The sequence below is a fragment of the Podarcis vaucheri genome (assembly GCF_965113315.1).
Source record: "Podarcis vaucheri genome assembly, chromosome: 1".
In the NCBI taxonomy this organism is placed as follows: domain Eukaryota; kingdom Metazoa; phylum Chordata; class Lepidosauria; order Squamata; family Lacertidae; genus Podarcis; species Podarcis vaucheri.
Window position 1 is genome coordinate 52,366,772 of NC_138759.1, and position 25,012 is coordinate 52,391,783.

A 25,012-nucleotide genomic window follows, 5' to 3' on the forward strand; every position below is an offset into this window, starting at 1 on the left:
GGCGCAGCGGCAGCAAGAGGCACCATTAGCGAAAGCACGCCTCTAGTTAAGAACAGTTTCAGGTTAAGAACGGACCTCTGGAACAAATTAAGTTTGTAACTAGAGGTACCACTGTACTATCATCATCAGCTGGTCTTGGGAAAACCATTGGTCACCTTGTAGGTCATTATAGGAATATAATTTCATTGTGCTATATTCCAGTATGACTAGAAGGATAAAGAATTCCCAAAGCACCTAACAAACCACAGAAGGCCCTGGATCAGACATTATACAGTTTGTGGCATTTTGCAAGAGACTTTTAGGGGTAGTTTTGATATTGATATTACTTCTGCCAAAGACAACTACCCAGAAGCACTTTTGGCCAGAGACTGGGGTTAGATCATGTATTTTCATGGACCAGTGTCATGCAAAGGCATTGCCAGTAGCTACTTTGAATACAAATTGAAATGCCATATTTGAGCACATAAATAAACTCACAATTTTGAGAGTTAGTAATGCAAAACAGCAACATGCTTGAAGGCAAGAAATTGGAGCTTCAGCTCATTTCTGTCCAGCAGTAGGGGTGAGAAACCTAGAGAGGTTACATGGTTAGATGATGGCTGTTGCCTAAAACAAACAAACCCCCTTCATCAACAAGAAATGGAACCATATACTTCAGGAAGTTAACATCTCATTACTTTAATCAGGAAACCATAAATGGTCCTTCATGTCCGCAGTCATAAGAAATAGTTTATAAGAGAACAGGTTGCAGGGAATGGTCTTCGGCATTTTACAGTACAATCCTAAGCACATTTCCTCAGAATTAACTTCCACAGAGTTTAATGGGATTTACTCGCAAGAAAGTTTGCACAGGATTGCAGTCTCAACTTGGTTTCTAATGAAAAGGAAGAAATAAGTTGTGCCCAGAGTCTAACTTATCCCTGAGCTGATGCTTAGTGTTGTTTTTCCTTCCCCATATTTGGTGAAGAACAGAGCAGGCAGATCAAACACATAGCAATGTCAGCCAATCACACTGCTTAATGGCTAAGTCATTAGAAAAATAAACTTTTAGCCAATCAAAACCCCATCAATTAAAATAAGTACCACAAACGTCTTTAAAATGTGCTTGTCTGAAAAAGCTACTTTCTAACTAAGTGCAGACCACAGCGAATGTATAAGCCTGTCAGAGACAATCATTTTAGAAACTTTCTACCAGTGCACTGCATCAACGTGCATTTTTATTTATGACATCCACAAACCCAACGGGCAGAATGGAAATCGAGTCACCAGAAGAGATCACTTTGAAAGCATAACCATGTCTGTTTCTGAAAATAAGTATTATAGTTTACCCTGCAAATGGGAGTGGGGGAAATGACAGCTGTTTGGAACAACATACTTGCAGTGACAAAGGACAAAGCAGCCTATATGGCTACTTTACAAAGTGAAAGCATCCACATACATTTTTTTTAAATATAGGTTTCCTTTAGAGTAATAAATATTTCTTATTTTATGATAGAGCAGCAACATTTGAGGGGAATAGAGGAAAGAACTTTGGACTAAAGACCCCCCCCAAATTAAATAACCCTAGAGAATTAGGATTCCTAATTCATATTTACAACTGCTGACTGTAAACACAGCCTACAAACTCTGGATCTTCTCCAAATGCCACAGACCATGCTTGTGGTCTTGGGGAGGCAATATATTGACACACACCGTGTTGGCAGGTAATATACAAAAAACAATTCTTTTAGCGTCTGTGGCTTACTTTGAAACTGCACTAGACAATCAGGTCAGGCCCCTCAATTCTTGTTTCCACACAGATGTGCAACATTATGTTTGCTTTGTTTAGGGCACCACTGGTGAAAAATGCCCCCTTGCCCTTATGCTTTAGCTGCACTTGCTGAAGGCAAGCCGGTGTTTGAACCACGCTAGCAGAATCTACAGTGCTCACAAGACAGTTACATTTCGTCAGAGTTATTTCTGCTTGGCGTTACTGCAGACGCAGGGGAAAAGACTGTCCCCAGGAAACCAGATTGTAGAGCCCTGTTGAGGGAGGAAGAAGCATCAGTGTCTCTCAACACATGAGAAAATGGAAGAAGAACGGGCCTTGATCTTGTTTCCTAATGCACTGTATTCAATACGAACCTCACACGGGTAGGAAAGCAAGTCACACCCTTCCCAAGGACTAGTTCAAAGAGATACAGACCATTGTTTCTGCACCTGACAGAGCAAAGCAATAGTGCCTACGAAATTGGGGGACGGGGACAGAACAAGACACTAAGGGAAGAAAGGCAGAATGCATGGGCTTCCTTTTCCAGGGTGTCTAAAAAGTTCAATGCTGCTGTAGAATAAGCCGTTTTACTGTAAGGTCTCTACAAAGGCATCAAATTCTTTGACATTTTTCTCATGGACAGCCAGTTTATCTGGTAGAGAATCCTGTGAAGACAAAGAAAAATTATCAGTAGCTACATTAGCCAGTTCTTTTTTCTTTCACATAATACACAGCAGGTGTGGGGGCCCTCCAGATGTTGTTGAACTCCAACTCCCATCAGCACCAGCCAACATGGTCAGGGATGATGGGCATGGTAGTCCAAGAGCATTTGAGGGACCACAGGCTCCTCACCCCTGAGACACAGGAATAAAAGAGGTAGTTCAAAAAACATAAAACAGAAGAGCAGAGTAAGGCATAATTAATAATAATAATGCTTTATCTGAAGACAGATTTGATTCAATAGATGCAGCACAACATTACTATCAAACTATGAAATGCTCTCAAGATCTCCCAACCTGTATGCACAGCTACCCTGGAAAGGAGTAAAATGCTGGAAACAGCATCTATCCACGTCCATGGCTTGTTTGTAGGTGTGAAGGTGCATGAGATTGTGGCCTCTGAAATTTGCTGGAGCAGCTTTAGCACAATTACACTTGTCAGCCTGCTGCTAACAGATGGCAACTTGCAGGGATTTTCTTTAAAAACCTTTTGTACATTTTACAGAGTTTCAGAGGCAAAAACAAACATGTCATTAACCATGAAGAGCATATGATCTACAATAAAGCAGAGAAAACAAAAGGGAGGGAGAGAAGAGTGTGAGCAAATGCAGTCAGACTTGCTTGGCTACAGTTGGGAATGAAGACTGAAGAGTTAAGACAAAGACCTCATGGGAAAGATATGCTCAAGGGGCAAGGGGAGCACTGTGCTTAAGGAATCAGTTCTGCACATAGGAGAAAATATGAAGTTGTGACTGAGTGCAGGATACTGTCTGAGGGAGCTAAGGATGATACAATTCTGAGGATGTAGGGAAGCAGGGAAATGAGAACCAGTGTCAGAAAACACCTTGGATCATCTTGTAACAACATATTTATGTGGTACTTCAAAATGTTACTTCTTCATATACTGTGCTTTATTATCTCAAGGAACCCTACAAAACCCCTATAAGGCATGTCAAAATGATTATTCCAATACATTGTGTGGGTGGTCACTGGGGCGGTCTAGGGTGATGAGAAAGTGGCCTGCCTAAGGCCATGTATTTTTATAGCACTTACAAAAGATTTGAACTTGGCACTTTGGCACTTTTGAGTTCACAGCACAATTATCTAACACATTAAATAATGAATGACCTGTTTGATCAGTCCTCTCAAATAAGGCATATTTGGTTTATGTATGGCAGGGAGCAATGCCCCTCAAACTGAAATCCCATTTTTGCATACCAGATCTTCTGCCATGGACTGAGCCCCAATGTCAATGGAGAGGCTGCTGAGCTGAGGAGGATTCTGAAATTCACGGTAGAATGTTCCAAGGTCTATTGGGAGAATGTCATCCTTAGAAAATGCCGGTTTCTAGAATTAAATGGACAAATATCAGTCAGCTGTACATTGATAACACAACAGTGCTCTGTTCAATCATCATCTGATGATGTATTTAACCACTATCAATGAAATGCATTCCATTGTTTCACCCAACAACAGCACAATGTATGGCATATAGTAGAACATGTTTTCATCTTTCTCCTATCAAAACTGGTCATCTGGCTATTCTCTGGACTGCAGGTGAACCTGTAGTCTGTAATGTTATATTGCTTTTACTATTTTTGTTGGGAGCCGCCCAGAGTGGCTGGGGCAACCCAGTCAAATAAGCAGCATATAAATAATAAATTGTTGTTATTATTATAACCTGTGTTGTAGACCACCTTCTTAGATACTGCTCTTTGCTCATGTCACCCTATAATCTGAGTAACGTAGAGAATTTGCTGAGATTGATTTGGGGTGAGAGTTTGTGAAAAGGGCCACTTTTGGACAGAAGGCTGCACCAAATAGCCTTTGAGTTCTAGTCCTATGAGTAAAACTCATCATGGGTTCTTAAGAATAAAAGTTTCAGGTCTCTCAAAAGGGTCCAGTATGCTGGAATTCCTGCAAGCTCAGTCTCTCAATATTTTGGGAGGCCACATCAGTACACTTCTGCTTTTTAATGAAATAATATCCAGAGCCATTTGCCCCACATTGGTTCTGTGAAGATGCCTTTTCCTAAGGAATTTCATATATTTTAGCATTTCAGTTCTCCTTCAGACATTGAGGCGAAGGTTGTATGTGTATGTAAAGGGCTGCATCAACTTACAAAGTCAACCATAACAAAATCGTCATGGATGTTCCCATTGCTGCTGCCACTGGAGCCCACTGAGTGTAGGCTGCCCTGGAGGGGAGACTCTATTTCTGGAGAGTCAGGAGGATTCACCTGTTGAAGAAATCCAAGTGTCAGACCAACATACCCAAACACTGGCATGAGGGAATTAAATGGATGCTAAAAGTTACGTTTTTCAGACAGAAAACAGAAGCATGCTAATGGCTGGGTTAGGAAATTCAGACCCACTCAAATCTGAGAAGGCCGGACTGAGCAAGACTGGCATTTCTTACCATGGGGTCATTATCTTCTGGCTCAATGTTCTTGGGAGCAAACATAGCAAAAGGAATGTCCAAACTGGCCATGGTCACCTAGAAAGGATCAAAAGACAGAATCCCAAATGTTCAGTCAAATGCCGCTCCTCTTACCCAGCATGCAACACAGAACTGTGAATCTTCAAACTATGATCAACTAATGTTCAAAGAAGAAAGAAATAGAAAGGCTGCTGTTGTTTTCTGCCTCCTGTGTCAAGGGAGAGGATATTCCTTGAGTTTTTTCTTTCCTAAAGAACAGCACATCATAGAATTTCAGAGCTGGAAAAGACCTCGTCCAACCCCTTGCTCAATGCAAGACTTGCAACCACCATATTTATGACACAAAGTCTCCAAGAGCAATGAACTTAAATTACCTGGTTGATAGGTTTATTGACAAAGGCTCCCACCTTCCGCACAAATATTGTCTCCCAGAGATCATGTGGGGACCCACTCTTTCCTTCACTGCTGTTAGATACAGTTTCTGTGTCCTCACTGAGAGAGAAAAGAGAAGGGGTATTAATTGATTTCCTTTTGTTTTTCTTGCTCTGCACGAGCTCTGGAATGAAGCACTGGTACATGAGAGTGTATTATTTGTTTACCCATATGTGGTACTGCAGGTACAAAAGGCAGTATACTACACACAAAGGACAATGCATAATGTGTAAAAAGTATCAGCAAAGTTCATGGTGAATCAGTAGTCATCCCAAATAAAACTGAAAAGGCCCTCTCCTGGGTACCCACTTGCTGTATTTCAGATAGTGGTGAAGGTGGTGGTCCCAAAGGAAGGTCTCCAAAGTGGAGTAGAAATCCTGGACAGACTCATTTGCAGGCTGTGTGTGTCTTAACATATTGTGGTCCCAAGATTTTAAATATTGAAGCCAACACTTTGAATTGAGCCTGAGAACAAACTGGTAACCAGTGAAGTTGGTGGAGGATTTGCGTAATACAATTTGAACAGAACACTCCCAGCCACATTCTGGATAAAAGACTACAAAACTGTTCCCATAGAATATTTCACTACTCTTTTCTCTTTCTTTGTGCAAAACAGAATTTTCCTTAATGGATTTTGTTTTCTTAATATTTTCATGGGTTTCTCCCCACTTCAAGTTGTGATTTGTATGTTGAATTAATATCCACACCATAAATGTCTTCAAAAGGCAATGTCATTCTAGGCCTCTGGAGGCTCCTGATCATATCCCTCATGGATGCAGGTACAGGTGTGGAGAGGGAGATTACAGCCATATGAACAGGGGCACTACCCAGAGATTATGGAATACACGTGAACAGGCCCTAGACCAAATAGTGCCCCCTACACCTGTTCAGCTTTTGAAAGCCCTATTTTTTATTGCATTTGTATCCCATTTCATGACTTTGAGGTGTAGTATGCATGGATGATTTATTCCTGTCAAATATGGTGATGAATTGGCACATGTGGATCTGTCAATCTGTATATATTGATATCACACATAAACATAAAGGTAAAGGTAAAGGTACCCCTGCCCAAACGGGCCAGTCTTGCCAGACTCTGGGGTTTGTGCGCCCATCTCACATTTATTGGCCGGGGGCCAGCGCTGTCCGGAGACACTTCCGGGTCACGTGGCCAGCGTGACAACGCTGCTCTGGCGAGCCAGAGCCGCACACGGAACGCCGTTTACCTTCCCGCTGGTAAGCGGTACCTATTTATCTACTTGCCCCCGGGGGTGCTTTCGAACTGCTAGGTTGGCAGGCGCTGGGACCGAGCAGCGGGAGCGCACCCCGCCGCGGGGATTCGAACCGCCGACCTTTCGATCGGCAAGCCCTAGGCGCTGAGGCTTTAGCCCACAGCGCCACCCGCGTCCCTAAACATAAAAAACACTAAATTGGCTTCTTCTAAGCTTGTGGGAGCTTCCTAACATTAATTGAAATGTACTAACATCAAGAAATTGAACTGTACAGCAGTGCTGGCTGGAGCAGTATTAAATAGTGTTACAGCTTTACAAGTGAGGATGAAGTGTTTGCATGTTTATTTAAGTTTATTTAAGGGGACAGACAGTGGGCAATTTGAGACTAGCATCCCAGGCGCTTGTCTAAATTACATCCTCAGGAAAAATAGAAATGTTAAGTTTGCCAAAGCTACCAGTATTAAACTGCAAATGTGAGTGTTGGTACTGTCCTCAACTCTAAAGGGCAAGGTTTGTGCTTAACCCTAACAGAAGCTCAGCAGGAATTGGTGTTTGAGGTATTCTTGTTAGAAGCTACAATTATGCTTTAGTACCTGCATTCAGTCATTTTACAGAAATGAAACCAAAACTACTTTATTATTACTAATGAAGAGTCTAGTATGTGGAACTAATGAAATGTCACAAGGTGGAAATAGTGGCATTAAAAGTAGCTGGATCAGACAGATGTAGATCTTACCAAGAGTACAGCTCCAGTTCTTACATTTTTAGCTGCTACTGAAATTTGTAAAGTTTCCAAAGTCCAAAACAATGCTGAACTTTAGGTGCTGATCCATCAAGAATAGTGAAAGTTACTGTAATTACTGAATACTAAATAACTGAACTAAATAATGTTGATGTTATGTGTGTAGATGCATTTTACTATGAAAACATTCTATCAAACAGCTGTTGGATTTGGAAAATTACTGTCCTATCTTCCTACAGGGCTGTAGTTACTGCAAATGTAGGAGAACCCTACTTACACATGCTTTCTCTGCACTTTCACTTTGGGGGGAAAGAAAGGGAGGAAAAAGAATCTGAATTAGGGAAAGTTAAAATCCTCTAATGATCTTCCTAACTGCCTCTTTCCAGAAAGCTGCTTATAGCCTAGCAAATGAATTATTATTTTTAAAACCTGTAGTAAGACTATGAATCACCACGAAGAGATGGAAAACTTACCTGCTAGCTGGAGTAACTGCAGAGTAGTGACCCCCATCCAAAGGGGTGCATGTTGCCATTCTCTCATGATCAGCCTGAGTGCCATGAACTGGTTGGCTAGGAATCAAGGGCACTCCTCCATCCTTCCCTGGAACCATCAACTGGAGGAGAAAGGGATAAGAAAATTAGATATTTTAGTATTCATTTAAAAAAGCTCTAGGCTCTTTTATTTTCAAGTGTATGGTTGCCTGACTCTCAATGATAGGTAGCTGACAGCTGGTTACATGTTATACTCATGATATGAGAAACAGCCTGGTTCTGCCTGAAGGCTTCCTACCAACAGGTAAAGAGAGCTGGAGAGGATCTCAGTCACTTACAATGAAGTTAAGACAGGGAGCACCAGAAGAAATTATCAACTAAGGAGAGTGATAACCAGACATGACAAAGAAAGCTGGGCATTGGCCCCCCATTCCCAGCACTTGACTATGATATCTTCCAGTTTTCTTTGCTTTATGGCAGAAAGCCTTCAAATTTCTTAACAGGCAAAGCAAGGCTGCTTCTCATGTTGCTCAGCTCTGACTGTACCCTACAAGTAAAATAATGGGGTAAGAATGGATAGAGAAATATGTCAACAGTTAAGGAACAGAGTTAGCTATGAGACATATAAAATGGTCTCAAACCTCTAAGAATACCTGGTGAGGATGTGCAGCACTCAAGCCGCCAGCAAAGACTACTGGGTAGGCCAGGTCAGCTGATCCAACTCCCAGGGCTGTAGGCTGATAAGAAAGACGAGAGCTGGAGAGCTAAGAAATGAGAGGGGGAAAGGGAAAGGGAGAGAAAGGGAAAACCCCACACAGTCTGAATAATTTTCAGAATTACTGGAAAAGGCCAGGAAAAGAAATCAGATTTGCAGAATAAAATACTAGGCTGGAACTGAGGTAGTCTGAGCCACATGCACACACAAAACCAAACCAATCCTAGACATCTTTACTTAAAAGAAAAAGTTGCCACTGATTTCAATGGAACTTATTTTCAAGTTGTGTTTAGGATTACCAGGGACCACTCTCAAGCCTGGATTTTGCTTTAAAATGATGCACAACACCTACAAATGATGGAGATGGCATTCATATAGGACTGAGAGGATAGTATGAAGTGTGTTGACCAATAACATGCTGGACAAGAGAGCAATTACTTAAAAGCTGTGTTTATTATTTGTTTTCTATGAGGGTTTTTTAAAATGACTGTTCTGTGTTTTATTGAAATGTTTTATATATTATTGTTATATGCTACTTCAACTTCCTATTGATTTTCACTGCCTTTATTAAATAAATGCTACAGAAGAAGCCTGGAAAACCACTGCTCTGACAGCAGACTCTAACTGTGGATATAGGTTCATTGTCAAACAAATCATGTGACCAACTGCATGCCTCTCTTTGACTCCCACACCAAGAAGGGCAAAGCCCGAACATAAAGCCTCACATTCTGCATCTCAGTTATAGAGGCAAAAGTTTCCAGAGCAGTCATTTTATAGTCCTCAATGTGAAAGTCCACCTCATAGCCCAAACCTTCCTCTGCTTAATATTTTAAAAATCTTTAAATTGTATATATAACCTAATAAACAATATCATTAAAACAAGAATACTACATCAAACCCTTAAAAGAACAGTTGTGTAAAAGCATATAAAACAAATGAAAACAGGATTTCAGGGAATTCAAACAAATAAAAACAGGACTGTTTTCAAAATGACTCAGGTAACATTAAAAAATAGAATCTATTGGTATCACACCCCCAAAGCACAGTCTGAAACAGCTACAGAAAAACATTGGACAACAAAATACAGTGGTGCCCCGCAAGACGAATGCCTCGCAAGACGGAAAACTCGCTAGACGAAAGAGTTTTCCGTTTTGGAGGTGCTTCGCAAAACGAATCTCTTATGGGCTTGCTTCGCAAGATGAAAATGTCTTGCGAGTTCCTGCGGGTTTTTCCCCTCCCCCCCCTTTTTCTAAGCCGCTAAGCCGCTTATCAGATGATCTGATAAGCTGATAAGCCGCTAAAAGCCGTTAATAGCGCTAATCCTCTAATCCGTCAATGGGCTTGCTTCGCAAGACGAAAAAACTGCTAGATGAAGAGAATCACAGAACGGATTCTTTTCGTCTTGCGAGGCACCACTGTATTAAATTCCTCACTGGGCTATCGGAAAGCTCTGGAAAAGAAACAGAAGAAATGCCTATGTGGAATACTGGGCTCACAGTAATTAATTAATGTGCTCCAAAAGCCAATGTCTAAGGCCAACTGTAACAAAATTAATCCACTAGAATAAAATTGACTCCTGAGGTACAATAACTGCTTCAGCCCTTTATAATGGTGACAATAAACTTTTAATTTCTTCAGAGGTGAAAAATACTGTTTATTTCCTGTCCCCTGGTCAACTCAAGAAAACACACAGCAATTTCCAGAAAACTCTATTCCACAAAGCGATCAGTATTCTACGATTGCTCTATAAAGTTTGCCCTGTGGCCTAAACTACATATTTTCATTGCTTCTTTGCAAATTTCCTGTTCAGCAATAAAGACAATAAATTTATAACTTCAGAGATGTTTGATTCATTTTCTTTTCTAAAAGCTAGTCAGTAAGTGAACAGATTTTGCAAACCTCTAAGCACATTAAACTCAAATGCATGTTTCATTTTAGGCTAACCAGCCTAAAGAGCCAAATCAAAGGGAAATTATTTACTAGTTAGTGAAAAAATACTTTTGTCATGCACCTTCTTTATTTTAAAGGTGATGTCAGGCCAAACATATTTTTTTCTACTATGAACTCACTTGATGTGAAAAGGTCAGCCCCATCAAAGGGCCCTTCAATGTATCCGTCACGACAGGAGGAGGGGTCTGAAAATGTGCTTTAGTGACAGTAAATACACACTGAACACAGACACACAAAAGGAAAAGAAAGAAAAAGACTTCAGAAAGAAAAACTGAAAAGAGTTGGATGAAGTGAATGTTGGTGAGGACTGTGGCTACAGCTATGAGAAACATTCATACATGTCAAAGAGTTGCAGAATTGCAGGGGAGCTGCATGCTTTATAAAGGGTTTAAAATGTCAGGAAACTGTTGTCCGCTTTTTAAAAAAAGTGTTCCTAGTTGTAGTCTTTATCAATGAATTCACTGCTGATCATATATAACCAACTGCCTGAAACTCTCTTCTAAAGTCAGATGTTGTAGGACTTTTATTGATCATCTTAACAACTAGGCTTGAATAGCTGTTGGTGACAACTGAGCAAAGGGGGAGCTATATAAAGTGGAGATCACTCTAAGTCCTCATGCATCTCAGTGATCAAAGCAATCTCCAGTTGCACTAGGCTTGAAGGTTCAATACAAACAGTAAGACAATAGGCTTTGTCAAACACTGTTTTTTTAAAAAAAGATACCTCACCCTGTTACAGAGCAGCTGAACACAACCCCGAGCAAGAACAGTGAAAAAGCCTTGAGCCACAAACTCATCAGCTGTGCTGGCTGTCAAAGTCAGAAGCCATGTGTCTTCAGACTAGAGTTTGATTGAGACAACTGAAGTAATAGATTCAGAACCTTTTATAGGAACTTGTTTCTTTTGTGATATTTGACTGGGCAACCAGGAGAGCCCCTAAGCATAAGGCAAAAATCTTTAGAGTGCCCCAAAACATACATAAATTGGAACTGGCCACTTTGATCCAGGAAAACAGGGGTGAAGCAGAAGGCTGTGCCCAACCCACAGCTGCCTGTAGAGCATGCCCTCATCCTCTAGCCTGAAGTTAAGATATGATCCTCAGCAATTTCCTAGGATTATGTGCACCACAAGTGTTACATGCCTTCTCCTTCCCTAACAACATCTGTTTACATATCTTCTCTTCTGGAAATGCAATCAGAAACTCATTTCCACAGCAGGGTTGCCCTAGTGAAGGAGATTCGAAAACTAAACCTTCAACACCAACTGCACAGCTCTAAAGGCTCTTTGCCAGTCTTTTAAATCTATGGAATACATCGGCCAGAGTATGCAAAGTTTTAAAAGGAAAAGAGAAGAGAAAAGTGACCCAATCTTTAAGTATTTTACACTTGCCAGGTATAGAGAAAGGTTTTTAAATTGCAGCAGGATGGAAACAGGTGAATACTATGCAATCAACAGATTGTCAGCAAAATTGATTCAGAACTTAAACTGTACTCTGTGCAATCAAGTGTGACTAATACCACATTGTTTTATCTATAAAGAGACAGAATTTTTGTATGCACAAGGAAACTTATCATTAGGCACAGATGTAGTAAACTATCATTTAGTTTCCAGTAACCTTCATTTTTGTATTTGTCTAACAATCTGTAATATTCAATTTTTTAAAACGTTAACTAAAAATACAAGTGTCTGTAAACTAAAACGTGCCTTGTTGACAAACATGACAATACAGCTAGGTGCCTCTCTGAAAGAGGCATGCTGGAAAACATACAATGGTCTCTGAAAAATTGTTTACCTGTGATGGTGGAGAAGTAGAAAAAGAGGTGGTGCAGGCTTCTTGAGAATCTTCCACTGATGGGTATGCATTTTCCTCACCAGCTGTTCTGTAACAGAAGGAGATAAACTTCAAAATGGGAATGTTCAATAAAACGCAAGATTTAAAGTACATACAGAGACAGACATTGTAGACAGACCCAGAACATCTGAGTGGAGTTGAAAGGAGAATTATGAAGGAGCTCTAACTCTTTCCTTATCGGGGTTTAAATAAATGCTACTAGAGTGGATTAAGTCTGGATTTTATTTGTCCAGGAGAAGTATGAAACATTATTCACCTATCCGCCTTTTAGTTTTTGTTAGGAAGATTCTTCCTGATAAATGTTACCTATGCTACCAGCTGTAGAACATAGCTGTCAACGTTTCCCCTTTTTAAAGGGAAATTCCCTTATTCCGAATAGGATCCCTCACAAGAAAAGGGAAATGTTGACAGCTATGCTGTAGAGATGTACAAAATGTAGCTTCAAAGCCAGTTTAAAGCACCTTATCATTGCTTTTGGTCTGACCGCAAAGGAAATGTTTATAAAATACAACCTTTTACTAAAACAACTCTTTGATTTTGATGACCACTTGTTATGTATGCTTCAGTTGAGATTCCTGCACTGCAGAGGGTTGGACTAGAGGACCCTTCAAACTCTAAAATTCTATGATTCTTTGTCAAAGTATTATACATTGCAATGGGTTGGCTCTAGGATTCCCATAAGTGGAATTCCACTGGATAAGGAGGGGGTAGTTATTCATCAGTTCCTAGTTTCACTGCTCCTGAGGGTTGCAAAAAGTGAGGGAGATGGCATACCTCCGATCCCTCTTCCTCCAGCAGAAGCATCTGCTGGTAAACATTCCCTTTCACAAATTAAAGTAGACCCAGTATTTGAAAACTATATGAAATAAATGAACCACATATGCTTTTGAATGCTGACACTTGAGTGTACAAACACTAAAATCAATGCTTGCAATGCACTGTGTTAGCTTTCTTCTGCAACTCATTTCACTTAGCAGTTAAGAGATTTCACTCTGCATAGTATTTTTTCTGATTATATACTAATGATGCAAATGAGAATTCATGTGAACCGCTGTCTACGTGAACTGGAGAGAGTCTGAAACTCTAAGAACCCTCTAGACCATATGCCATTCACCCACTTCTTATAGAATAGAAAATGCAGGGTTTTCCATTTCATGTAAGAACTTTCTTTTCTCCACCCAGCAGTGCATGGTGTAGAGGCTCTGTATTTGGGAAGAACTGCCTTCACCTATGATCTGTGATTTGTATTTCCTCACCTGTAATTGCAGGGATGCATGGGTGAGGAGCTGGGGTAGGGACGTTCCACAAAGTGATCAATGATAATCCCCATGATAGGTGGGGTCCTCTCAAACTGCCTGCAATGCAACAAGCAAATGGTGTTATTCATAAGACTGTGTTCTCTTCTCTGCTGCAACCCCAATTCTGACAGCTAGACTGCTCTTCTGCATCAGTTAATGGGAAGCAGAGCATCCCCACAATTCAACCCTACAACTCCACACATGAACAAGGAAACTGGTGTTCAGGAGCATGACTCAGGGCTACCAAACAATATCACTCCACAAAATCTGAGAAGCCCAGGATTTTGGGCTTCAGAAGTGGAAAGTGTCCTGGAAAATGTGGCTTAGTTTGACTCTCATGCTCTCACCTGGTAGACATGAAAGCTAGGTTGATTCTGTAGGCACAGGACAAAGTGATGGTGCCTAATGGAGTACCCACTGTCCCAACACGGACGGTCTGAAATCCTATGGAAATAGAAAAATTATCAAGAATAACAACAACAAAAAATAGTCAGCATTAAAGATAAAGATTGATTTGCCATTTCTCTGTTGCTGAATGACATAACCTGTCATTCATGGCTTTCCTGCCATATCCCTTACTGAAGGCATACCTCTTCCTAATAAATCTCTCAGCACCTTTTTTTAAAAAAAGTTATTTTACTAATTGTGCTAGTCCATGTAGGGACTGATGCACTTGCTGTTAATAAACGTTATATTGCTATTATTGACCTCCAGTAAGGGAATATCCTAATTCCCCCTACATCCAAAATCCTTCATTTTATTCTTATATTCTCCCTGACTGTTATGTTACTGGTATATAGTAGTTGTTTTTTTTAAGTCTTCAGCTAGTTTGTTCATTGCCAAACCATACCTTCTCCCAAGCCACTCAGCTGAACTTCTCCGAAGTATATCCTATGAGAGAGAGAGAGTGCATTAAACATAGTCTACTAGGTAGTATAAAGTCAGGTGCACTAAGTGTTTATCATTGAGCTGTGTCTTCTGATTTACAAAGTACTTTACAAGATTAAGATTCTTTACCCATACAATATTTATCTGAGTATTATTGCCTTTTACTCATGAGTAACTGGGACTGAAAGACAGCAGTTTGCCCAATGCTATCATCCAGTAAATTCATGGCTGAGCTGGAAATCTGAACCCACAGCTGATATGCTATTCACTGGTCAGCAGATGAACCAGAAATATCATTGTAAGACCCAATTCAGGCTTGCCTTTTCTATTTAAAAAGGATCCCCCCTCACCCGCCAAATCTTTAGCAGTCCGAAAACTTTCTACCAGACATGTTCTAAGACAAAGATGGGAGAAAAAAGTTATGTTTTAACTAAGGATCCTTTTAAAGGAAACAACTGAGGAAGCAAGCTGGCTTTTAAAGGGAAAGATATTCTAAGAATATGGAGAAGCTAAAGAAAAATAATGAAGCGTTGATCAAGAATTGCAAAATACCATAGGAAAAAATGAGTGGGAAAAGTGCATAAGAGCCAATCGTTCTATTGTTTCTATTTCAATATTTATTACCTGTACAATATTACATATTCATGACCTTGTTTCCTAGAGAGTCTGTAGGCAGGAGTCACCCTTGTTATAGCAAGTAAAGACTTCAGTAATAGAGACAGTCTGTTGTACACAGTGTAAGAAACTTTGATTTCTTTATCACACCTAAAAAGCACACAGAAAGAGTTAGTCCGACATTCTCAATGAAGTGACACAAAGTACACTAATACAAGCTAGAGACAGTGACATTTGGGGTCTACACTAGATTTAGCCATGTAAAATAGAAGCAATTGAGATTACAACCTGCCCTTAGAAACACAATCTATTCATATACCTTATGCAATTTGTTCCCAAAAAATATTTATCGAATTGCAAAAAAGTATTTGCAGAAGTTACAAATAATCTTGTACTAGAATTAATTACTGTAAGTTTTTGAGCATTTTTTAGCTTATTTTATTATATAGCTTGTAGATACCTATATAATTATCTTGCATAATTCTTATTTGTAATCAATTAGAAATCCTTGTACTTCAGCACAAGATACACATGACTTTAAATACTGAGCAGGTATGTTCTGTGAAAAAGACACTTGAATTTCTCAGCTAACAGATACCAAGAGTTCTCTCTTACTTGAATGATAAATGTGATAAAATCTTAAGTCCCTTTGCAATTTTTCTAGTCTAGGAGACAAGTAAAAGCTACGAAGCAGCAGATGGTTGTGGCTAATTATGTTTGCCTAATGCAGAATTTAAAAAAAATCAGAACTAAACTGCTGACTCACTGTAGATAATTTAACTCCAGTGTCTTCTACAACACTGTTAAATCAAAACAGGCCATTTATATCATGGGTCAATAGGAGGATTTATTTTAGAGCTTTCTGCCATCTAATAATAACTGCCCTTTTAGATACAGGGTGGATTGATTTAAATCAGTCATTTAAAATCACCAACAACCAAAACAACCAGCAGAAAATAACCTAATTTAACTCAACTTTCCTATTTTGTAATTCATGCATTTCCTAAACCTGAGTGCACACGACGAAGTGGTTGCTATTACCATTTAACCATATTGGCTTGCAACTATAGTCACTGAAGATAATCCAAACCCCACATGGTTTTAGCTCTACCCTGTTATATCTGCTTCTAGGCAAGTGGGGAAACTGTGAACATGACTAAGAACATAAAAAGAGTCCTGCTGGATCAGACCAAATAACTATTTAGTTGAGTATTCTGTTTCCCACAGTGGCCAACCAAATGCATATGGGAAGCCCACAAACAGAACATGAGTGCAACAGCCCTCTCCCATTGTTGTTTCCCAGCAACTAGTATTCAGATGAAGTCCTGTGCCCTTATGCACTCAGTCAGCCAAGAAGTATCTGCTTATTGGACAAGTATCAGCAACACACACTTACTTTTCATTCATTTCCAAACACCAAATTTCCAACTCCATGGAATCCCCCTGCAGTGGAAAAAGGAATGTTTAAATAACATCTTTGTGAGATGCTCAATGAATGGGAAAAACCTGCAAAATAAGTTTATCATCATATGAATAATCATTTTAGATCTTACTGTGGTCCCTTTGGAAGTTGAATGGAGACACAAAATTCAAAATACTACATGTAATAATGAATTTGTAGCTATGGTTTGCTCCTTCTGATTCATAAGATTAAAGATTTGCATATATAAACAGGAGCACCCTTTCCCCCTTGTGAGATGCACTCAGCTTCCTTTTGACTTCAAATGACAAATATACCATATTTTTCGCTCTATAAGATGCACCAGACCACAAGACGCACCTAGTTTTTGGAGGAGGAAAACAAGAAAAAAAATATTCTGAATCTGCGCAGTGAAAGCAGCAATCCCTCTTGCTGTTCTGGCTTCTGTGATAGCTGCGCAGCCTGCATTTGCTCCATAAGATGCACACACATTTCCCCTTACTTTTTAGGAGGGAAAAAGTGAGTCCTATAGAGCAAAAAATACGGTACCTACAAATGGCCTCAACAGTTTGGCCCCATCCCACATGCTTCTGGTGGGCTGTTGGTTTGTTGAAAGCAGCTTGTTTGCTTGTTTAAAGCTCACCCCTATACGTGGTAACCATCATACAGTTCATTTTTTATTTTTCTAATGATGATTATTTTAAAAACAGATACTGTATTTAGGCTGAAAAACTATTTTGGATAGTTAGGGTGCCTCTACACAACCCTCTATAAAGAATGTGACAACAACATAGTAACTGCAGTTTATGACCTAGGGTGGCTCTTTTTTATGTATAGTCTCTCCTTAACAGTGTCAGTAGTGTTGTGTTAAAAAATGCTTGCAATAGATATCATTTGCATAGTATGAAGACATTGCTGACATGAGCCTTAAACCATGAAGATGGCAAAAGTGTAGTTTTGCTTAGGCTTTACCTCAGAGGTTTTGAGAGAGATTTCCACACACATTGACCGTCCAACAGCAGGCAGCTGTCCTGCCAAGGCTTTTTTTGCTTCATGGGTAACTTCTGGGATATCTTTGATTGCCAAGTTGAACTGCAAAATTAAGAGAGTTGATTTTACTTTTGAGGAACTTATTTGAGAAATCTACCATGTGTCACACAACAGGAATGTATGCATTGGAACTTACAACTTATTGTATTTACTCAAATGTAATGCACACCTTTTTTTGCCAAATTTCATCACAAAAATTAGTGTGTGCAGTAGATTTGATGGCGCATTTACATTCGCAAGGAAATACTTTTTTGGTTTCCAGGTTTTGAAATTTGAGGTACACATTAGATTCATGTAAAGACGACAACAGGACAAAATATTCTCTGCTGTCACACACTGATGATTACTAATAACAGTCTTGCTTTACTTTACTTTTTTTTTGTAAAGCAGATAATACCATCACAAAAATTTCCCAGCTCCTTCCTTGTTCTCTCTATTTACAGTTCCTCTCTTGAGAGCTTTTATCAGAGCCACAGATGAAAAGCAATTAAGAGAAATCCACCCAGAATCAGCTGAGGTAGAAACTGTTCAGACATATATATTATTTGTATACCCAGTACCACAAGATGCCCAAATAGTAGTTTTATGTGGTTAAAAAGAAAAGGAATACTGTTTAAACATTTTTGCATGGTTCTATGCTTGCAGTTCTGCTTCAGTCTTTTGTTTCCTGTATCTTAACATGGCACAAGTATGGGAATAATGGGATTCCTATGAGGAATATAGTTTACCCAGTCAGAGCCTGTTGGCGAGGATGATGATCGAGTACAGATTTTTTCACCAAGTCGGGCCTGGACAATCACTTGTACAGTCTGAAAGAGAAAATATGAGATTTGTGAGAAGTCAAGATTTGTTACTAAACAGGAGAGAGATGAGATGAAACACAGAAACAAAAGTAACTGCTTTCACTACTTCAGTGTTTTTGTTGGTCTTCCATTATTTTATCGTTCCCCTCTTGCTGTTGAGATCATTCACCTCTCTTGTTAGTAAAACCATACATTTCTCCTTTAATCTGTACACACGCTTTCCCAGCTTGCTCTGCAACATCTATACTAATCTCAGTTAATCAGCACAGGACAATCAATGGGTGCTATAGGATGCTGTCTATAAGCAAGACTTTGATATCTAGATACCTCCCTTCCCTAACCTGGCATCTTTCATATGTTTAGACTCAAGCTCCCAGCAACCCTGGCCACTGTGTGGCTTCCTGCTTTGTCTACCTGGAATGCCAATTCCAAACTCCCTTTCCTTGACTCTTAAGCATGTGTGATTCAGTCCCAAGGTCTGCAGATGGGTCACCTGACAGTCAAATAGGAGCTTGTCATATTCAAAAGCTTGATGACTATGGGGCTTTGTTTTGTTTTGATACTATAATCTATATTTTTTGAAATCCAAATGAAGTCAGAGATCAGCAAAAAATGTTGTTTTAAAAGGTTTTGACATTGCATCAATCAACATTATGGCTCGGCAGCATGGGGCACTGTAATAAGTACAGGGAGTTTTGGTTTGTCACAGTGCAACAGGAATGTGGATTATTTTTTTTACTTCTATTCCAAAAAACAATAAATTACCTTCAGGGCAAAAAATTTGATGAACTTGTCCAGGTCCTTCCTGTCCTGGGAGCTGAGATCAGTGTCCATTTCATATGGAAATCTAGAATAGAACAGGCATAAATATTCCAATTTGTTACTAACAGGAGAGAGAGCTTACTATATTATTTAAACTAATCAAAGTTAATGAACTTCAGGAAACTACAGTAATCTTAAAGAGACATAAAACTAATCTTAACCTTGCTGAGATAAATTTGTGTGATTTACATTAATACACTACTAGCTACGAAGAGAATATGCACCAGTGAAAAGTTTATGTGCATTTTCAGAATCAGCTCAGTTGTTATGGGAACTGGAGCAGGAAAAGATCACATTTCATTTAAGCTGCTGAACTTGCTAGAACTAAGTGCCAAATGAGTTTGGTCATTATATGCATTTAAAGAAACTCTAGCATATTTGTACAAAGCAACAAGAGTCTACACATGGAAGTCATTCTTTCACATAAAAATTGACCTATGTAGGCAGCATAGCAATATTGGCAGGTGACTGAGCCCCTGATGGCAGTATAGCTGATGATATTTTTATTAAGTCATCCAATTGTGTTGCTGGAGTGGAGATGTGGGCAGAGCTGGCATTTGTCATGTCACAGCCCTACTGTAGCTATGTGCTAAATAAAAATAACAAGTCATACTTATGAGCAGGTGCTAGTCTGTCAAAGTTCATGCCATAATAAATGTCCTCAAGATACCACCAGACACTCCCCACCATCCCATAATGCTTCACAGGAACATTCCTTGCAACAATATAATGTTAAAATGCAATGGACTCAGCACTGGGCAAAAGTGCAGAGTATACCTGAACAATACTGTCTCTTTCACTAAACAGGTGTGATATTTGATAAACTATTTCATTTCTTGATAAATGAACAATGATACCTACCTAGTTATCATGAAACTGTGACAGATAAAATGCAATGTAGAACAAAAAGGGCTAACAGATTTTACCTAAGCTGTGGTTAGGAAAATTTGCATGTTTGCTTGTTGAAAATAAAGTTATATATATCAGAATTTGACCAATATATGGATCATGAGCTGGATACAGACTAAGTCGTGCTTGAGAAGACCCACTAAAATCAATGGAACACAAATTGACTAACTTGTCCCGTGAATTTGAGGGGATCATGCTAAACATCACACACTATTTTCCTCAGTGATCTACCAATGTTACTGAACACAGCTGGAGCCTGAATGTCAGAATATTTATTTTTAGCCCAGAGGATAACCAACATTATCTAAAAGGTGAGATTTTTGTACCTATGAGCCAGTCAGGTCAGGGAACTATTGGGTTCTATGCTTCAGAAAGCCATATTTTTTTGCAACTGACACCCCCATCACCACATGAAAACCAATACACATAAACTGTAACACTTATCAAAAATTTCATTTTTGAAGTTTTGAAGAAAAACTTCCATTATATAATGGAAATCTAACACAAATTCACATATGTGACACACCTTCTTTGTGATGGTCCATTGTATATTTCAGACATGCTTGCGCTTTACTGCATGGTGGTAATTTCCACAGGACCAATCCTACTCTAAACCCTTGTTGCTTTTAGTGCCTCTTTCCTGAGTAACTATAATACACAGCATATCTAAAGCAAAATATTTCTATTTCTGTTGTTGTTGTTATTTATATAACACTTTTCAGGTGATTCTCACGAAGTGGTTTACAAAAAAAAATTAAATTAATAAGTGATAATTAAAACTGTGTAATAAAGCAGCCAAAAACAAATTACAATGACTCCCCCCCCCCCCAAAAGCTAGATATCGACTTCTCTCAGGTCAAAACTGTTTTTTAATAACACTGTGGTGGCAGGTTTCTTTTTACAGGGTAAGGAAACAGCTTTCTTTGCTCTCTATTCTGGCAGACACATTTAAAACAAAGGGTGTTAAGAAATGAGTAACCTCAACCCATATAGTATTTCAATGAGAAGACAGGATGGACAATTATACTGTTTAAGTCTCTCAGTGCAGTGATTCTAGAACCTTCACAAGGTACTAGAATATCAGAGATACTTCATGATTCTCAGGTTACAGATCATTCGCTTTGGGATGAACTGTAGCTCAGTAGTAAGGCATTAACTTTGGAGACAGAAAGTTCCAGGTTTAATCACCAGTTAAAAGTACTTCGGTAACAGGAAGATGTGAAAAACTTTGGATCAACAACTTTGAAAGCTACTGCCATTCAAAATATCCAATACTGGGCTAGATGCACTCAGTATAAGACAGTTTTCTATTTCACAAGGCTTTCCAATTAACAGCAGCATTGCTTTCTCTAGTGCAAACTCCTTAAAAGCAGGAAAACATTTTAAAAGATCCCAATAAAAAAATTCAAATAAAAGCCAAACACTTCTGGGTGACACACAAAGCATTTATGAACCTGCTCCTCCTTTGCCTGTTTACCATGTTTTGAGAGTAGGGAGCAGTTGTCTTGGCAACATTTGCATCACAATCTCCTAAGAGGAACAAGAAACACTAGATAGAGCTCCAACTTAGGGGTTGAGTCTTTCAGGAGAAATAATTATCCTTGAATTCAAGTCCAGGCAGATCTAATGTATGCCACATCACCATTAGTCTTTCTTGGACCCAGAGAACTGAGTGTAATGTTAAAGTTAAGAAATTTTAGCCTGCTCAGTACCTGGAAAGGAGAGTTTGTGGGAATCCACTGTAAGTTACTGATTTCCTGAATTAAAAAACAACAGCTACATGTAATAATAATTATAAATTATTTAACAACATTAGAAGAAAACTGACTATATAATATTTTGGGCCAGTAAGAATATGTTGCAGTATGGAGTGCTTCTGTATAGTGCTCCAGTAAGCCAAGCCTTCCTTCCTTACACTCCTGGCGTCACCCACCTCAGTCAATGTACTCAGCCTTCAATAGGCTGTTTTGACTCCCCTGCCTCAACCTAAAGATTTTTAGTACTTTTGCAAGCTGGGATACCCAGAAGCCTGCTGATATCTCTCTCTTGTGCATGCATGGTAATGTTTTGATTACATAAACACTGGCCCTTGGATAATTGAATTTGCTCTTAGTACAGATTCTATGATAGAAAGCATATGTCTATAAACTTGACAAGCCGGATCTCATTTTGTTCTGGAATGAAAATTAATTCTGTTACATCATGAACATATATTTCTAAATTTGGAGAAAATACTAAATATGATGTCCTAAAGACCTATGGTTCCCTTATCCCCATTTATTCTGTTTCCTAAAATAGTGAGACAGCTTACAAGAATTCCCCATTTTGTACCTCCTGAGGGCTGCTTCCAGCGTGTCTAGTATAATATGTGTACCTACAACACTGCCCACTATGTGCAAGAACCATTTAATTCTGTTTGATTTGTGTGCTCTCTACAGATGTCATCAAAAGCCACGGCTGGCTCTGGGGTCCCTCAGTGAATGCAGCATACATGAAAATCAACTAGAGCAGACATAAAATTCTAACACTTTACAAGGAACCCTATTGGCAGATATAGCACACAGAGGCATATGCCTTAATTCCTGTAAATATGAAGCAGCCCAATTTTAGGTTTTGTGGTAGATTTTCTTCTTGATAGGAACCAAACTATGATTATCAACTTTTTTATTCTTGTTGTTACAACAAACTGGAAGGCAGCAAACATTGATTAGTCCCTAAGTTAATATAAATTCTAGGGGAAAAGAAATGAAGAAATGTAATTTTAAGGCAAATAAAAACATGTTTCTAAAATGCCTTTTCGCTTTTATTGAAATACAAAAAAGCCAGTGATTCTAACTAAACTATTATTTGTTTATGTGAATGGCCTAGTTTTTCCATTACGCAATAGGTATATTAAAGATCCAGAGCCACATTCCAATGCAGAGTTAGGCACACCAAGACTGAAATACTAAACATATTAACTAGAGAGAAAGTCCCACTCCTCGTAGCAGAATTGCACTGTTTTGGTTAAGATTTCAGTGAACTTAAGCATACTTGAATTTGTGTTGAATTGTGGCCCAAGAGTTTGAAAATCCTCACATTATTTCAGTCACATTTTTGCCTGAAAGATTTAGAAATATCTCTAGATCAAAAGTCCATGAGGTCAGATCACATGATGAAGACAAAGTATGCAGCATAAAGACTGGCAGCTTGATCCTCAAAGGAACACATGATGTAGAACTAGTTAGTGAAAATAGGTCCTGTGTTGCTGGAATCCTTTGAAGACTGTTGCTTTAAAGCAGCTTAATCAGTTATCATATAGGGACGCGGGTGGCGCTGTGGGTAAAAGCCTCAGCGCCTAGGGCTTGCCGATCGAAAGGTCGGCGGTTCGAATCCCCGCGGCGGGGTGCGCTCCCGTTGCTCGGTCCCAGCGCCTGCCAACCTAGCAGTTCGAAAGCACCCCCGGGTGCAAGTAGATAAATAGGTACCGCTTACCAGCGGGAAGGTAAACGGCGTTCCGTGTGCTGCGCTCGCCAGATGCAGCTTTGTCACGTGACCCGGAAGAGTCTCCGGACAGCGCTGGCCCCCGGCCTATAGATGTGAGATGGGCGCACAAACCCCAGAGTCTGTCAAGACTGGCCCGTTCGGGCAGGGGTACCTTTACCTTTAATCAGTTATCAACAGCAGATCTGAAACAACTTCAGTCAACAAAACTCCCTTTTGGCAAGGTCATGAAATAAGTTACAGATATATTCAAGCTCCCACATCACACATGCTAAGAAATTTAGTGGTGCAGTTGGGTTTAAACCCAAGGTCATGCACGTGCCACGTCATACGTTGACTACATCACATCCTCAAGGAGGTTTTATTTTCAGTACTCCTTAGGTTCTGAAAGGTTTGTCTAGAAATAAACAGTCATCACAGCCCTATTTTCCCTACTACCCACAACTCTATACAATCAGACTGTGATCCGCTGCTCTCCCCACCCCTACCTACTCTGTGGGAGAAGACCCATCACCCTACTCCAGCAGAAGCCTAGTCGAAACCCATCAAATTATGTGCATCTGAGGTGCAGGGGGGAATTACCTGCGGGGAGAAGGCTGAGGTGACGGCTCGGGGTCTCATTCCGGGGACGAGCCCGGAGGCTATCTTAGTCCCTCCTCATGGTCAGACCCAGTGGGCCTCTCCGAAATCCTCGCGGCTGGTTTCGACTCGAAGGGCTGGAAGGGGCCGCCCTCGCCGCCTCCTGTGGCTTCTTTCCTTGGAGAGGAGACGTGGCAGTGAACGTCCTTTGCTGGGTCACCTCAGGAACCCCAATGGGGGCTCGCAGCACCAAGACCCCTCCGGCCCCGCAGACTTGAGGGCCGCCCGCCTCTCGTTTCCCTTCTTCCTGGCGCCCCTTTCGCGCTCGGCTCCGCTGCCCAATTCCCGCGCGGGACAAGGCTTTCCTCAGCCCCCGTCTGGGAATATGGCGGGGGTGGGGGGTGCGCGTAGATTCGTAGCCCAAGCCTGCGGGAAAACAGCGCCTGCTGGGGAGAAGGCCTGTTGAGACCTTTGGCCCCGAGGCGGGTGACCAATATCCGGCCTCCACTCGCCGCTGCCCAGTGCTTGGTCCAGCCCAGGGAAGGGGTTGGGAATGCCCGAGGCTGGCTGGCCCGCGTACGAGTGGAGTCTCCGCTTGCGCCGCCCCTTCGAGGAAGGCTCTGAGGAACCGGCGCCGGCCTTCGAGGAGAAGTCGCTTAGCCTGTCAGCCCTACGAGCCGACCTGCCCGTCGTCGCAGGTTACACATCCAGGGTGTCCCTCACGGCCGCAGACTCCCCCTGCAGCCGCCGCCGCCACCGCCGCCATTGCTGCTGTTTGTTTTCATCCGCTCAGGGCGAGCGGAGAGCGCTGACTCCGCATCCGCCG

General features: G+C 40.4%; 1 protein-coding gene across 10 annotated transcripts; it reads right to left on the minus strand.

Moving 5' to 3' along the window:
- Positions 1-662: 662 nt before the first annotated feature.
- ATG13 (autophagy related 13) lies at positions 663-24,970 on the minus strand. 10 transcript variants are annotated; one of them, XM_082225216.1, is made up of 18 exons: positions 24,190-24,970; positions 19,159-19,240; positions 18,319-18,399; positions 17,513-17,632; positions 16,517-16,563; positions 15,130-15,270; positions 14,468-14,508; positions 13,965-14,061; positions 13,576-13,674; positions 12,260-12,347; positions 10,587-10,685; positions 8,456-8,566; positions 7,785-7,924; positions 5,283-5,400; positions 4,888-4,965; positions 4,592-4,708; positions 3,688-3,816; positions 663-2,415 (listed from the first exon to the last, which is right to left on the minus strand). In XM_082225216.1, the coding sequence occupies exons 2-18, from the start codon at positions 19,225-19,227 to the stop codon at positions 2,338-2,340; spliced, it is 1,653 nt and encodes a 550-aa protein (XP_082081342.1). In that variant the 5' UTR covers positions 19,228-19,240; positions 24,190-24,970; the 3' UTR covers positions 663-2,337. The 10 variants fall into 10 exon arrangements, with proteins under 10 accessions (XP_082081342.1, XP_082081343.1, XP_082081340.1 ...); XM_082225217.1 differs by lacking the exon at positions 24,190-24,970 and adding an exon at positions 20,077-20,156 and having other exon boundaries at positions 8,456-8,539; XM_082225214.1 differs by lacking the exon at positions 24,190-24,970 and adding an exon at positions 20,077-20,156.
- Positions 24,971-25,012: the final 42 nt, after the last annotated feature.